Below are 15,625 nucleotides of genomic sequence, written 5' to 3'. Positions count from 1 at the left end.
ATATGCTTGCTGTCTGACCCTAGAATTAAACTGAGGATTACTGCAAACTTGAAAATAGACCTTGGAAACTCATGCCATGCCTCCTAAAAGAAATCAGCTCCAACTGTTTAGGACTGTATGAAATGCGTAGTTTTTGTCATCTGACTCTAGAATGGAAACCCAAGGGGCTTGTGTTTTTTAAGCATCTTATCATTTTTAAGCATATTTCTTTTCTTCACACCAGGTAAGAGAACAAAATGGCAAGAGGCAATCGCACCACAGTAACAGAATTTGTCCTCATGGGATTCACGGATCGCCCTGAGCTTCAGCTCCCCCTCTTTGTAGTGTTCCTAACGATTTATCTCATTACCCTGGTGGGAAACCTTGGCATGATCTTACTCATCAAGGCAGACTCTCGGCTTCACACACCCATGTACTATTTCCTTAGTCACCTGGCTTTCATTGATCTCTGTTATTCATCTTCCATTGGGCCAAAAATGCTGCAAAATTTATTGGTGAAGAAAAAAACCATCTCCTTTTCAGGCTGTTTCGCTCAGCTGTACTTCTCCAGTGCTTTTGCCACTACTGAATGCTTCCTCTTGGCCACAATGGCCTATGACCGTTACATGGCCATCTGTAATCCCCTGATCTACACAGCCATCATGACACAGAGGGTCTGCAAGGAGCTGGTGATTGGAGTCTACACCTATGGCTTCCTGAACTCTGTGATACAGACAGTACTGACTTTCCAGCTGTCTTTCTGCAACTCCAATGTGATCCACCACTTCTACTGTGCTGACCCCCCTCTCCTTGCACTCTCCTGCTCTGACACCCACAACAAGGAGAGGCAGCTTCTGATCTTCTCAGCAGTGAATCTCACTGGATCCCTCATGACCATCCTCATCTCCTACATCTGCATTCTAGTGTCCATTATAAAAATTGAGTCATCCCAGGGCAAGTGTAAAGCATTCTCCACCTGTGCCTCCCACCTCACTGTGGTCACCATCTTCTATGGAACATTATTTTTCATGTACATGCGGCAACCAAAAACAGGGAATTCGTGGAGGTATAGCAAAGTGATCTCTGTGTTTTACAGTCTTGTGATTCCCATGCTTAACCCTCTCATCTACAGCTTGAGAAACACAGAGGTAAAGGATACCCTGAAAAAAATGCTAGAGGGAAAAACTTCATAGTGAGCTGGAGACTAGGATGCAGCACTGTAGACAACAATGTACATCAAGCTGATAGAAACAAAGCAGGCCAACTGCTACCCAGTTAGGAAGATTTCCATGAATCAAAATAACAAACCTCCTACTGGACATAAGTAATACTTAATCCAAGCAATTACTATGAACTAATTAGAATTTATTTCCCAGATAAAATAATTATGTCAATAATTATACATGTCCTTCATGTGTTAAAAAGATGTAGTAGTTGACTATCACTTAATAATTTGAGTTCTGCAGTCATAAAAATCTTCAAAGCCCATATTCTGAATAGAATAATAATAGGATATATTATTAATAATGATGACTATAATACCCGTGAGCATCTGTTACTAAGGATTTTCCAGCTTAATGTTATCTATATCAAAGCAAGCTATTTATTAGTCTTAAAAACTAAGTGTACTCTTTCATTACACACTGCTAGAGGTGGTGGTTACACTTCAAGAACACCTCAGAAAATCTTATTTACATCAATGTAGTTATAATCATCTATGCTTTAAACAATCAATACAAATATCAGCTGAGCACTAAATAGAGGAAAAATAGGATTCAACTAGATATGGGATGTGTTTAGGAAAAAGAAAAGCTTAATCAGAGAAGATAAGGGTGGGGGGTTAAGAACATTTTAAGATTAAAAGTACCCATTATTCAACAATGTTTAATTTTTCTTATCTCTAGAAAGCATATCTGTAAAGGCTTTTTCTTTGCTTTTTCATTCTTTCCTTCCTACTTTTTTTCTACATTTCTTTCTTTGGGAGTCAGTGGATATGAGAGGAACGAAAAGGAGAGTTTCCTCAGGAAACTAGAGTAAGGTTTGGATGTTTCTGGAAAATGAAATCATTTCTTAGAGATAAGCTATGTAAAATCTTAGTGTTTCTAGGGTAGGTGAAATAATATTTTTGTCTTTTCTCCAGGCCAAAAAAAAAATTGTTCTAAGTCGAAATTCTAATACTTCTTTCAAAATAATTCTTAAGACACATGAATCTCCCAACAACTTATAAATGGTCCCCTGTGCTGATTTCAAAAATGATTATGGTTATGTAACTTTCAAAAGGCTAAAAATAACTTCCCAATTAATCATAAGTATTTTTTTAAATTAATCAAGGAACTAAGAGGGTCCTGGTTGTGCCCAATTAACTCCTCAGATAATAATATGTATATGTGATCTTCATTTCGTTGTTGACTGAGTAATTTAGGTAATAAAATTAATTGACTATCTTAAATTGCTTTTCTTTAGTTCAGAAGTCTACCTTAGAATTGAGTTACTCATTGTAATGGCTACAGTTACAAAGAAAAACATTGGCTTGATAATAGAATACAAGGAGGAAGGGCAGGACATAAACCAAAATGCGAGGAGAGGCTACATAGAGGCTGACACAGAGGGAATCAGCAAGGTTCACCTGGAGCCTGGATGAAAGGCCAGAGCTCCTGAAAAACAGGCAGGCAACCTTCCCTTTTCACCTCCATATCTACCACAGTTCCTGACTCAGTACAGCTACACCTGAACTCTTCAGTGTTTACTCCTAATTCTAATGGAAGGTCCAGTGAGGAGTTGAAATAGGAAAGGTTATTGGAGTTCAGTCATGAAGGTTGTTTTATAATATCCTCCTAATAAGACTAGTGTCTAAAAGGCACCAAGACATAAAAGGATGACAACACAACCTGAACACAGAAAGGGATGCACTTGGGAAGCTGATGATGGGATGGTGGTCCAGGAGCTGCATTAGTAATAGACCATGACACAGGGGCCTTCGCTGAAGAAGGATGTGACTAGTGGAGAAAAATGCAAACAGGCACCAATGCTGGGTGGAAAGCTATATTGAATCAAAGGCTACATTTATTTTCTGCTTTATTTTTTTAACCTCAAGCTATCTTCAAATCAGATTAACTTACAAAAAGAAAGTATTTATCAACATGTTTTAATATATGCCTTCCAGAAAATTAATTATATTCAGCTTTTCAAAGTAATATTCTATGTAAACAAATTCTTAGAAAACTGAAAATAGCTCATGAAACCTCTCCTGACTTCACTAAGCCCTAAGTAAATGTATTCTGAAAATAAAACTGTGACCAAAGTGATGGTAACTGCCTGGATTTGGTTGGTTTGTTGATTGGTTGGTTGGTTGATTGATTGGTTGGTTGGTTGGTTGGTTGATTGGTTGGTTGGTTGGTTGGTTCTTGGATCGTTTGGTTTTTCAAGACAGGGTTTCTCTATGAAGCCTTAACAATCCTGGAACTCGCTCTGTAGACTAGGCTGGCCTTGAACTCATAGAGATTTGCTTGCCTCTGCCTCCTAAGTGCTGAGATTAGAGTCATGCACCACTGTCCAGAAATTACCTGGATGTTTTAAAAACGTATTACTTCCTTGAAAATAAAATAAAAATGTTCTCTTATTTAAAAAAAAACATAAGTTTATTCTTTTCCTCATAGTAATTCCAAAATGTCTTCTATTTGTCATCCTTTACCATATCTTTCCAGCATTTTAACCAGAATTTCCAGCATTTTGCCAGATTCTTTCTAAGACTGGTCTAATCTGTAACCAATGTGTTACATCTGCTCATGTATGTATGAATATTTGCTTCTTTATATGTAAATCACTAAACTTCTCAGTAAGGACAGATTTTTCATATTTCTCAACATTTATTTCTTCATTGATTTGATATGTGTGTGTGTGTGTATACTCATACACACACACACACATATCAAAATGATTTCCTTTAACTCAAGCACAGAAAAGAAACACAAGAATGCCAACAACCTGTCTCTTTTACTTCCCTTCATATTAATTGATCTAACTCTAACACACTTAGATGTCCAAAGTTCTTTCCCCCATATTATCATCCAAGCCCTGGATGTTCATCTCTGGCAGAGAAAGGACGGACTAGCAGTGCAGACAAGTGCTGTGCCTACAGTTAAGCAGAGCATTCACCAGAGATGGAGCCAAGGTGCCCAGACCTTGGGAGTGCAGGCTCCTGGGAAGCTGGCAGACTTACTCTGCTCTTCCAACCAGCCTGCTATAAAAATTCCATATAAGATATAAAAATTCAAAAAAAAAAAAAACTCAAAAAAAATTTTAAAAAAAGATATAAAAACTCATATAAGATAGGGAATGGAGAAAGGGATAGATAGATAGATAGATAGATAGATAGATAGATAGATAGACAGACAGACAGATAGATGAAGGAAGGAAGGAAGGAAGGAAGGAAGGAAGGAAGGAAGGAAGGAAGGAAGGATGTTTGTGCCTTTGAAACAGCTCACTGTCCTATTGCTTTTTAAATGGTATCATTCTGTGATCTGAAAAAATAAAATTGTCTTCTTCCACAAGCTTCTATTCCATGTTTGAGTGTGTTGACCACTGGCCCCTGGACACTAATTAGTGTGGCAACCTGCACTTTCCACTCTTCTTTTTTTTTTTTTATTCGATATATTTTTATTTACATTTCAAATGATTTCCCCTTTTCTGGTTCCCCACTCCCCGAAAACTGCAGGTGATATACTGGGTGTTGTGACTCAGCCAGACTCAAGTGGTTTGCATACCTCATGCAAATCTCCATTACCTCAAGCTTCTCAAGTCTGGACAGGAGAGAGCTGGGAGAGACAAGTTCATCTCCAACTCCCATAAGAGCCTTTTGTTCTGCTCCTACTACCTTTTGTCTTATCTCTATCATTCTGTCTTATTTGAAAGTTTTTACAACAAATAATTATTTATCATTTTCCCTGGAAAATCTAGCAAATAGCTTTCTATAGAAACCTTTCAGATGCAGAGTTTAGACAAATGTCAGTTATAATAATGCATCAATTAGGAAATTGCTTAATGGTATTTGTGCAGAGGCGTAGTCATTTGTATGAAGAAAAGTTGGATTCACTTTCTAAAATGTGAAATTATCTTTCATTCCTACATTTACTACAGATCACAAGTGGGTCCAGAAGTGGCCACAGGCACAAGCTAGCAACTCCATCTTTGGTCTAGAAGTACGTTCCCTGTTCTGTTTGAATTAATTGTCAAAACTCTATCTGGTAGCTTTTTGTTTCCTATGCCTATTTCCCTGTACATTCAACCATTAAGTTTATCAAAAAGAAATCTGTATCTGTATGACCTGACCTCTGATTCTCAATAGTGTCACAAATCTGTATTTGAAAAGTGTAAGGGTAAATTAATAGGCACATGCAGGTCAAGCAAGAATTTTAATTAGTGTGTGCCTGAAAATCATGTGTTGTTGAGCAGATTAATATTTTTCATAGCAAATGTGCCTTTTAAAAAGCAGGCAGTGAAGGCAACAATGACAAGAAGGGGACCAGATAGGAGCCTCAGGGTCAGAGTTTAAGTTAGGTCTGCTCTGAACCATGATCTCAGCCAAGCTGCATGACCCCTCTGAGCCTTGATGTTTTCATCTGAAAATCACGACAAATAATATCTCACTGAGTTGCAGTGATAAACTGGTGTAAAGTGTGCTAAACTGCATTTCAAGCATTGTAATAGAACAAAATTATATCTTAGATAATCGGGCTGCCAGAATCTGATCCACCCTCAGATTCTCTGGTTTGAAGCTATTGTCCAGAAAAATCTCTGCCTGAAAAAAAGAAATGTGTGTGTGTGTGTGTGTGTGTGTGTGTGTGTGTGTGTGTGTGTGTGTAAAACAAAATATGGAAGCTGCTTATGTCTTTAAAAATGGACTTTCTTTATCACGGTGGGTCTAGAGAAAAGGAGTGTAACCAGTTACTATTCCCCACAGCAGCTCCAGTCCCAACGTCTGTATTTTAAGCCAGTGATTTCCAACACAGACCCAGTTCCCTGAAAGCAATGGTGGTTTTTTGGCTCGATAAATCAATAATACATTTTCCCTGACCTTTCTTTGACCCTGAACCAATAACACTTGCCTGTTCACAGAAGACAAAGTTCTGAAGTTCCAGAGTGAGCCACTAGGAGCTCCTCTGTACACATGACAGCTACAGTTGTGGAGGACAGAACTCACCTCTCAGGTCTGTGACTCCTCTGAGCTGCTGGCTTCACCCCAGCTAATGAGAGTACAGTGGGTGCATGAGCCATGCCCATGTTTCTTGAAAAACAACAACAACAACAACAACAGATGGAGCTTCTCATCTTCTGTTTCTTTTCCTTGATCTCTTCTTGGACTGGCAATAAGCTTGGAAGCATTGACAAGACTTAATGATGCCTCTTCCTCTACCACCTCTTTTCCCTTCAGGTGGGATCCTTCAGTCCTTCATCCTCAGCAAAAATGCTAGAGTGGGAGCACCACCCCTTTCTGATCCTAGGAGGAGGACAAGAGGAGACTGATGTGTGAATCCTAGGCTGGCAAAGAGATAGGTCAGAGGGACAGGAGAGGAGCAGGGGGATCTGAGGGAGGGAAAGGAGCAGGAGGATCTGAGGAGGGAGAGGAGCAGGGGGATCTGAGGAGGGAGAGGAGCAGGGGGATCTGAGGGAGGGAGAGGAGCAGGGGGGATCTGAGGGAGGGAGAGGAGCAGGGGGATCTGAGGGAGGGAAAGGAGCAGGGGGATCTGAGGAGGGAGAGGAGCAGGGGGATCTGAGGGAGGGAGAGGAGCAGGGGGGATCTGAGGGAGGGAGAGGAGCAGGGGGATCTGAGGGAGGGAAAGGAGCAGGGGGATCTGAGGGAGGGAGAGGAGCAGCGTGGATCTGATAGGCCCAGCTACCTCTCCACCAGTGAACTGGCCACTACTTCACTCTGTGAGGTTGATGGCAACACAGAAGAAAAATGTGATGTTTCCTTTTAAATTCAAAAGAAGCCTAAGAAAAATAACCAAATTACTAAAAAGTATCCCATCTCCCTGTTTCTCTTTCTTCCATCATACAATATATAAATGTTCTACTGAAACCACAAACTCAAATTTGTATTTTTTGGTTGATTCGTTTTACACATATCTGTGTATGGTGTGTGTGTGTGTGTGTGTGTGTGTGTGTGTGTGTGTGCCACACTAGGCATGCAGAGGTCACGGGGAACAAAGTGGGAGCCGGTTTCATGGATCCTGAGGATCCTGAGGGCTGAACTCACATAACGGAGCTTACAGAAAATTGTGTTTACTGGCTGGATGGTCAAGATCCCCCTTAAAAAGAAAAAAAGATAAAGTGAACAAATTGACATCGTTTACTTTGTAGACAGCTTTTTCTTCTCTGTTTTCATAGAGTATACCTTCCCCAGTTTCTTCTCTTTAGAACCCTGGCATTTCAAGTAGAAAACAAAACTTACCCAATTATTCAGTTATTCACCTATACATTAACATATTCTTGTATTAGTACTTTTCCCTTCCATTCAGTGGCAGTGTAGTTACTTCATACCTGGCTCTCCCTGACATATATGATCTTAATTTCCCCACTTCAAAGACATTTGATAGATTTATATCTTTTCTAGTATACTATCTGATAATACTAGCATTTCAGATCAATTAAAGATAGATTTAAAAATTAACTAAATAAAAATATTAACATGAATATATACATATCTTACACTTCACACCTAGATAAATCTGAGTGATCATATATTAATGGATTAACTGAAGCATTAACTAAAAAGAATATAGGTGAATATGCGCTGGCCTATTTTTTTAATTTTTTCTTTCTTGTAAATTTATTATTTTGTTGTTGATGTTGGTATTGTTGTTGTTGTTTGGTTTGGTTGTTTTTTGTTAATTTATTTGGGTTGCTGAGCTATTTTAAGGAAAACATTAAGGCGAGACATTGAAAAGTAAAAATATGACAGATTTGATCAATTCAAAACTTGGAGTTTCTATTATAAATCCAGACACATTCACTTGAAAAATATCATGTTCTTAACAGGCTTAATATTCACAAGACCTATTAATAAAAATATACAAACAAGATATAAACATGCAAATATACAAAGTATGTTTGACGCTCTTAGTAATGAAAAGTGTGTGAAATATTTTGAGAATGTATTACTTTTCATATCTTAGACGGGCAGATATTGGAAGTTCTTGCTGACCAGGACAATGACAGTAGAGAAACAGAGGAGGCTCATGTGGATATGCTTTTGGTGTACACATTGACATAAAATTTCTAAAAAGTAATTTGATAATAATTACTAAAACTTTACAATTAACCATTATTTTTAACATTACAATTAACCAATAATTTCCTTTGCAAGGGTTTATTTCATAAGGATACTCCACACATTCACAAATATCTATGTATTTAATTATTTTTGTGATAGTAAAAAAAAATGCAGCAGTAATAAATATGTACCAATGAAGGAATGGTTAAATCAAATACTTTTATGACATAACATTATATAATATCATAGATAAAATAATACTATGGACATCGTATTTTCCTGAAAATGCTAAGAATATATGTGCAAAAGATTTTTAACTCTTTAACCAAGATGTTATCATACACTATTGACTTCAATTTATCTTCCCAGTACCCAGGGCCACACTTGGAGGCAGGGATCAAGTAAACAAAGATAGAATCTTACCTAGACGTATAAAGAATGAATGAATGTCAGAACAGAAGGGAAGAAAGGCCGAGGAGTTATGATGGTGTTGGTATTTCCTGCCTCTCACGGGAAACCCAAAGGAAAAAGGGCTTAAGAGAGTGATCCCGGGTCTTCAGACACTCCACACGCCACGGTGAAAGCAACCATCACTCAGTAATTCTTAATAGAAGTTGAATTTCCATAAGATCTGTAAGGAAAGTTGTTTCCATGCCTTACCCAGATGTGTTTGGCAGATTCCAAAAGGTACCAAGAGAAGCAATTAGAAGCAATAAAGAGAAGGCGGCTTTAGGCTCGCTATAGTTTTCTGGGCAAGTCCCTCACCCTTCCTCCATCGAGGTGTCCTCCTGTTCTCTGCACAGAAATGTGACAATCGTTTCTCAGAGATGCCTTTCCTGACTTCCAGAGTCAAGAATGAAAGAAGCAGAGACCTAATGTTTTCACTGCCCTAACTGCAGTGCCTACTTAGTGCCTGGGAGTCCACAGGTCTCAGCCCTTGTCTGAGCTTGCCACATATGTTTTACTTTTTGGTTGTGTTTTAATCTTGCCTGGTATACAGAATACAGGAAGGAATCTGTTCAGGATATCCCCAGATTTAAACGCAGTTCAGGATCTCTAAAGAGTCTTAGGCTCTGCACGTTACATGCTCCGTCCGTGCTCAGCACTCCTTACACTCGCAGGTGTCTCCTCTCGTCATCACAGCAGCAAACACCATTATTGCTAAGTGTACAATGTGAGAGCAAATTGGAGCGTAGACTGAAGTGACCTATCCTAAACCACAGCGTGCGATGGTGGAGAGCAGATTCAAACCTAAACAAGAGGGATTGCCTCCCTGCCTTTAATAGTGGTGGAGACGCTATCCAGATGGACCTCTTCGCTTAAACTGTTCCCTTTCCTTTGTCATGCAACACATCTCAGCTACATTTAAATCTTTGTTTCAATTAAACATTTGAAAAGCCAATAACAACAAAAGAAACAACAGGAATAATTGGCCTAGATGGCATGTTGCTGGAGCGGAGCTTGATGTAGCCCAAGTCCCCAGTTCCAAGTTGCCCATCTGTGATGGGGGTGAGTCGGGCTACAAACCACTTCTCAGTGCAGTGTGGTGGACTCCTGTGCCCACGGGGCCAGTAGGATTTCCTGCTGGTTTTATCAGAGCAGCTGAGAAACTTCAGCTGGTCTGGACCTCAGCTGCTCTCAGAATTGTCACCGCACAGCAGAGACCGTCACCCTCAAGCTTCCCATGCACCTGGAAGCCTGTCTCAGCCATAAAAATGTGAGAAGGAGCTAAAGAAAGCACCTCCATAGATTTACGCGGCCTTCCTAGATTTTTTTTCCAAAGAACACACCGGGGGTCTTTATGATAAATGGTAACTTGCCTCCCGTGTGCCATTCTGAGGAATAATTCACTTCAGAGTGGACTTCTGAACCCTTCGGTTCCTTTATTTCCATCTCAGTATTCTTAAGCCAGAGGATCGAGTTACTGTCATGGTTTAAAAAGCACTAGAGTGGACCCGATTTTTTTGACAATTTAAATCCCATCTGAATCTCTCAGTTTTGCAGTGAAAACTACATTTTGAGATATGATATTTGTGGACCTAATAATTGCCTAAATTAGAAAATAAGAATAAAAAAAAGAAGGAAGAGAAAAAAGGGCTCTCAGACCTACACCTTTGAGGGTTTAATAAAGGAGCTGGGGACAGAAAAAAAAAAGCCAGCAACTCATCATGATTTGGAAGAAGCATTTTCATCAGGATCCTTCAAAGCATGATTTTAAGTTCTAAATTACTATACCTTTAAAAGCTTGGCACAATTCAAGCACATTATAGGAAAATGTTCACTTAAATAGCCAATTTGAACTAAACTGGCAGATATATTACATATGCTAATGAATTTAAGCCTCAGTTTTCAAATTTTGCTGAAGTCAAATTAATACTTGTCAGTTACTTTTAACATAACTCTCAAAAAATTGAAAGAAATTCATGCTGGAAGCCACTTACTCGTACATCCTTGCTATCTTGAAAGTCTGTTACAGGGTTTACACCATGCTATAAATGAGGGGAGTTTGTTGAGTCTGAGTTTTAAATAACTTGAGAAAATGGGTTCTTGCAACCATCCCCCAGGGTTTACTACTAATCCTGTTATTGAGAAAATTACAAGGATATTATTAGGAAAGTTACTTAACGTGAACCCCCTTCAACACAAGAGCATTGTGTGCATGCTCAGCCTCTGCTCCTGTGCAAGCTGCACGATTCACACATTATTTTTATTCTAGCAGATAGTTTTGTTTTCACATCTTTCTTGGTCTTACAGTGTCCTCCTGAAAATACAAGTGCAGTAAAACAACACAAAATCAAGACATTAAGCCAAGAGAAAAGGAAATTACCATGTCCTCCACAGGTGTCCCCCACTGTCCCCACCTACCACTTGTGTTGATAGCAGTTGTTTATGTGCTAAATTCCTTGAGGACAGAGGGCATCCTTGTCCTTTGCCTGTTTTTCTAAGTATTGAGTTCTTCCTCTGATTACGTGCTATATCCCTGCTACATGCTTCAGAATCTAAGCATCATTCAGACCAGGAACACGCCAGCAGAAGCAGTAGGAAGGTCAGCAAAGGAAGCACTCAGTAGCCATTACAATTCTGCAGGGGAAAGGGAGCCTATGGGGCCAACACAAACATACCCCATCCACCAACAACTGACATGGAGAAGGGATAGAGCAAGATGCACAAACCAGTTGCCTTTCAGCATTACATCCCTGTTGATTCCAGCCTCACCACCCGAGTGGGTAGAACTTTCAAGGTCAGTTGAACTTAAACTTTTAATATTTCATATCATAGTTGACTACAAGATGTCTGGCCTTAATTATTAGTCAGTTGGGAACTTTATTGGGGCACTTGGAATACTTGAATCAACAGCTCTGAGGCCAAGACTAAAACTGTTTCTGTAGAAAAGACTGAAGTCCATATTGTTGGAAAATAATGAACTCACAGGCTGGTTCCTTGAGCTAATATCTTCACTCTTCAAAGTGTTCTCATTTGCCCTTTCTGTAGCCCCAGGTTAAATGATAAATCAATATGATTTAATTAGATTTCCAACTTCAAGAATTTCAAAGGAGAATAAGAAAATCCTTTGTTCTATGAGAGATGATTAATGTGCTCACTTGAAGTTCTAATTTTCTCCTTGTTCTCCATGTTTGCCACCATTTTGCTCTATCATTTCTTCAGTTCCCTTTAATAAAGTGAAACCTCCCTCCTTATGAGTTCTTGCACATCATTTGCTTGTGTTTTGTTTTGTTTTGTTTTGTTTTGTTTTGTTTTGTTTTGTTTTAAGACAGGATTTCTCTGTGTGGCCCTCGCTGCGGTGGAATTCACTCTGTAGACCAGGCTTCCTTAAGCATACAGAGATCCACCTGCCTCTACTTCCTGAATGCTGGAATTAAAGGCGTGCACCACTACTGCCTGGCTGTATTCTTGTACATCTTATAACATTTTAATGTTATTCTTTATTAACAAGTTAGGGAGAAAATCAGTTATAGATGAGAAATTATCTTCTCTCCTAAATGTAAAAGCATTATTCTGTGATGTTCCAGGGACCACTATCCCACTGATTTGGTTTGTTTGTTTCTTTGTTTTCATTATTTTTAGCTATATATGTGTCTGCATGTAGGTCTGTGCCCATGAGTGCAGTCCCTACAAAGGCCAGAAGAGGGTGTGGAATCAGCTGAAGCTAGAATTACAACTGTTTGTGAGCCACCCATCACAGGTGTAGTGAAGTGACCTGAGGTCCTCTACAAGAGGCATGGTGGTCTAAACCACTGAACCATCTCTAGCACTGTTTATTTGCTTTTGAAACTGGGCTCACTTGTAGCCCAGGATGACCTCAATCTCATGGTTATTCTGCTTCACCTTCCTAAATGCTGAGATTACTATCATGAAGTTTTATACCAGGCAATGTATGTTCCTTTTGTTTTTCAATTTATTTATTTAATTAATTAGTTAAATTTATTTATTTATTGACTTTATATCTCAATCTCAGTACCCTCTTTCCTCCCAGTCCTTTCCTTAAATAGTTCAAGCACTCTTGCCCCTTACTTTTATTCTCTGAGAAGAAGGAGGACCCCCTGGGTATCAGCCCACCCTGGTACATCAAGTCACTATAGGACTGGATACATCCTCTCTCACTGAGACCCCCTGGGTATCATCCCACCCTGGTACATCAAGCCACTGGAGGACTGGGTACATCCTCTCTCACTGATCCTATTCCCTAACAGCCAGTTAGGGAAGCAGGATCCATAGGCAGGCAGCAGATTCAGGAACAGTCCCTGCTCTGGTTGTTGGAGAATCAACATGAAGACCAACACGCACATTTGCTACATATGCATGGTGGGCCTACTAGGTCCAGGCCATCCTTGCTCTTTAGTTGGTGGGTCAGTCTCTTGGATCTCCCAAGGTTCCATATTAGTTGACTCTGTTGATCTTCTTATGGAGTCTTTATTCCCTCCAGTATCCTTACTCCTTCCCCCAGCTCTTCCAAAAAACTCCCCAAGTTCCACCTAATGTTTGGTTGTGGGTCTCTGCATCTGTTCCATCAGCTGCTGGGTAGAGCTCTCAGAGTACAGTTATGCTAGGTTCCTGTCTGCAAGCATAACAGTGTATCATTAATAGTGTCAGGGATTGGTTCTTGCCCATGGGATGGGTCTCGAGTTGGGACAGTCACTGGTTGGCCATTCCCTCCATCTTTGTCCCTGAACATCTTGTAGGAGGGACACATTTTGAGTCAAAGAATTTGTGGGTGGGTTAGTGTTTTTATCACTCACTCCCCTGGGAGTCCTGACTGGCTACAGGAGGTGGCCACTTCAAGTTCCATATCCATCACTTGTGAGAGCCTTAGCTAGAGTCACCCTCATAAAAATTTTTAGGGCACCCCCCATAGCAGATGTTAGGAACATCCTAAAACCACCCTCTCCCCTGCCCACCACAGATTTCATTTCTCTCTCCCACGCTTTCCCTACACCTGATCTTCCTCCCCATACCCTCCCCCCCACTCAGTTTCCCCTTCTGAGTAAAATTCACGCATCCTCCCTTGGGCCTTCCTTGTTATTCGGCTTCTTTGGGTCTATGGATTGTAGTGTGGGTATCCTGTACTTTATGGCTAATGTCCACTTATAAGTCTTCTCCATTTTAGCTTTAGCATTTTCTTTGACAGATGTATCTATGGATTGTAGTGTGGGTATCCTGTACTTTATGGCTAATGTCCACTTATAAGTCTTCTCCATTTTAGCTTTAGCATTTTCTTTGACAGATGTATCAAGTTCTTCTATGGTATCTTCTACAGATTTTTCTCTTCCATCTTTTATATTCTGTTGGCGATGCTTGTATCTATTGTTCCTGTTCTCATCCCTAGGTTTCCCATCTCCAGGATTGCCTCAATTTGTGTTTTCTTTATTGCTTATATCTTCATTTTCAGGTCTTGAACAGTTTTCTCCATGTCCTTCACCTTTTGGATTATATTTTCCTGTATTTCTTTATATTTATTCATTTCCTCTTTAAGGTCCTCTACCTGTTTGGTCATATTCTTGTGTTTCTTGAAGGAATTTATTCATTTCTTCTTTAAAAGCCTCTATCATTTTTCATAAGATTATATTTAAGGTCATTTTCTTGTGATTCATGTGTGTTAGGATATCTGGGGCTTACTGTAGTAAGATAACTGGGTTCTGATAATGCCATATTGCCCTGGCTTTTGTTGTGTTTTTATGCTAGCCTTCAACCATCTGATTGACCCTAGTAGGAGTAGCAGTCTTAGTAGTCCCTGGTGTCAGTAGGTGTCTGGGATTGCAGTTAAAGCTTATTGTCCCAGTGTCAGCAGACCTCCAAGGATGCAAGCAGAGCTGTGGTCCCCACAAATGGAGCATAGAGCATACACAACACAGGTCTCAGCTGGAGGCTTTGCCCAGAAGGTCTGGAAGACAGGGAATTGGAGTAGGGATCTCAGCTGATCGTCCCTGATGACTGCAGGCTTCTGGGATTGTGGTTAGATGTGTGGACCAGAAGATGGAGTGAAGAAGGGGCAGGGCACCATGTGTGTTTTTAAGAGGTTTTTTTCCCTGTCTATACAGTCAATACTTCCCCTAATTCTTCTCTAGGGTTCTTCAACCTCAGTTAAATGCTTGGCTGTGAGTATCTGTGTCTGTCTCAGTCAGTTACTGGTAGAGACTCTCAGAGGACATCCATACTAAGTTCCTGTCTGTAAACACAGCATAGCATGATAATAGTGTCAGGATTTGATGCCTCCACCTGGGATGAATCCCAAGTTGGGCCAGTCACTGGTTAGTCATTCCTTCAGTCTCTGCTCTGTTTTTGTCCCTGCATTTCTTTTAGACAGGATCAATTTGGGGTCGAAATTTTTAATGTGAGCTGGTGTCCCCATCCCTCTACTAGGGCCCCTATCTAACTACCGGAGGTGACATCTGCAGGTACCATATCCCCACTCTTGGGCATTTTGGCTAAGGTCACCCACATTGAGTCCTGGGACTCACCCATCCCTGGGCTCTGGGACTTTCTAGAGGTACCCTCCCATCCCCCACCCCTGGCAGCTGCATATTTCCATTCATTCTCAGAGACCTCTGGGCTTTACTCCTGCCTGCCCCCCATACCTGATCCTGCCCACTTTCCCCCCCTCTCCTTCCCCTCTCCCACCCAGGTCTCTCCCTTTACCTCCCATGATTATTTTGTTGCACCTTCTAAGTGGAATTGAAGCATTTTCATTTATGCCTTCCTTAGGGTGTGTGGGGTATATCATGGGCATTCTGTACCTTTTGGCTAATGTCCACTTATCAGTGACTACAAACCATCCATGTCCTTTTGGATCTGGGTTGCTTCACTCAGGATATTTCTAGTTCCATTCATTTCCCTGCAAAATTAATGGTGTCCTTT

The 15,625-nt window shown here is 40.3% G+C and overlaps 1 protein-coding gene across 1 annotated transcript; it reads left to right on the top strand.

The window, feature by feature from the left end:
* Positions 1–236: 236 nt before the first annotated feature.
* LOC127679491 (olfactory receptor 1030-like) lies at positions 237–1,172 on the top strand. The gene has a single exon (XM_052175367.1). The coding sequence runs from the start codon at positions 237–239 to the stop codon at positions 1,170–1,172; it is 936 nt and encodes a 311-aa protein (XP_052031327.1).
* The last annotated feature ends 14,453 nt before the right edge of the window (positions 1,173–15,625 follow it).

Source organism: Apodemus sylvaticus, chromosome 1 (genome assembly GCF_947179515.1).
Source record: "Apodemus sylvaticus chromosome 1, mApoSyl1.1, whole genome shotgun sequence".
Taxonomy (NCBI): Eukaryota; Metazoa; Chordata; class Mammalia; order Rodentia; family Muridae; genus Apodemus; species Apodemus sylvaticus.
This window is presented reverse-complemented; position numbering and strand designations above follow the sequence as displayed.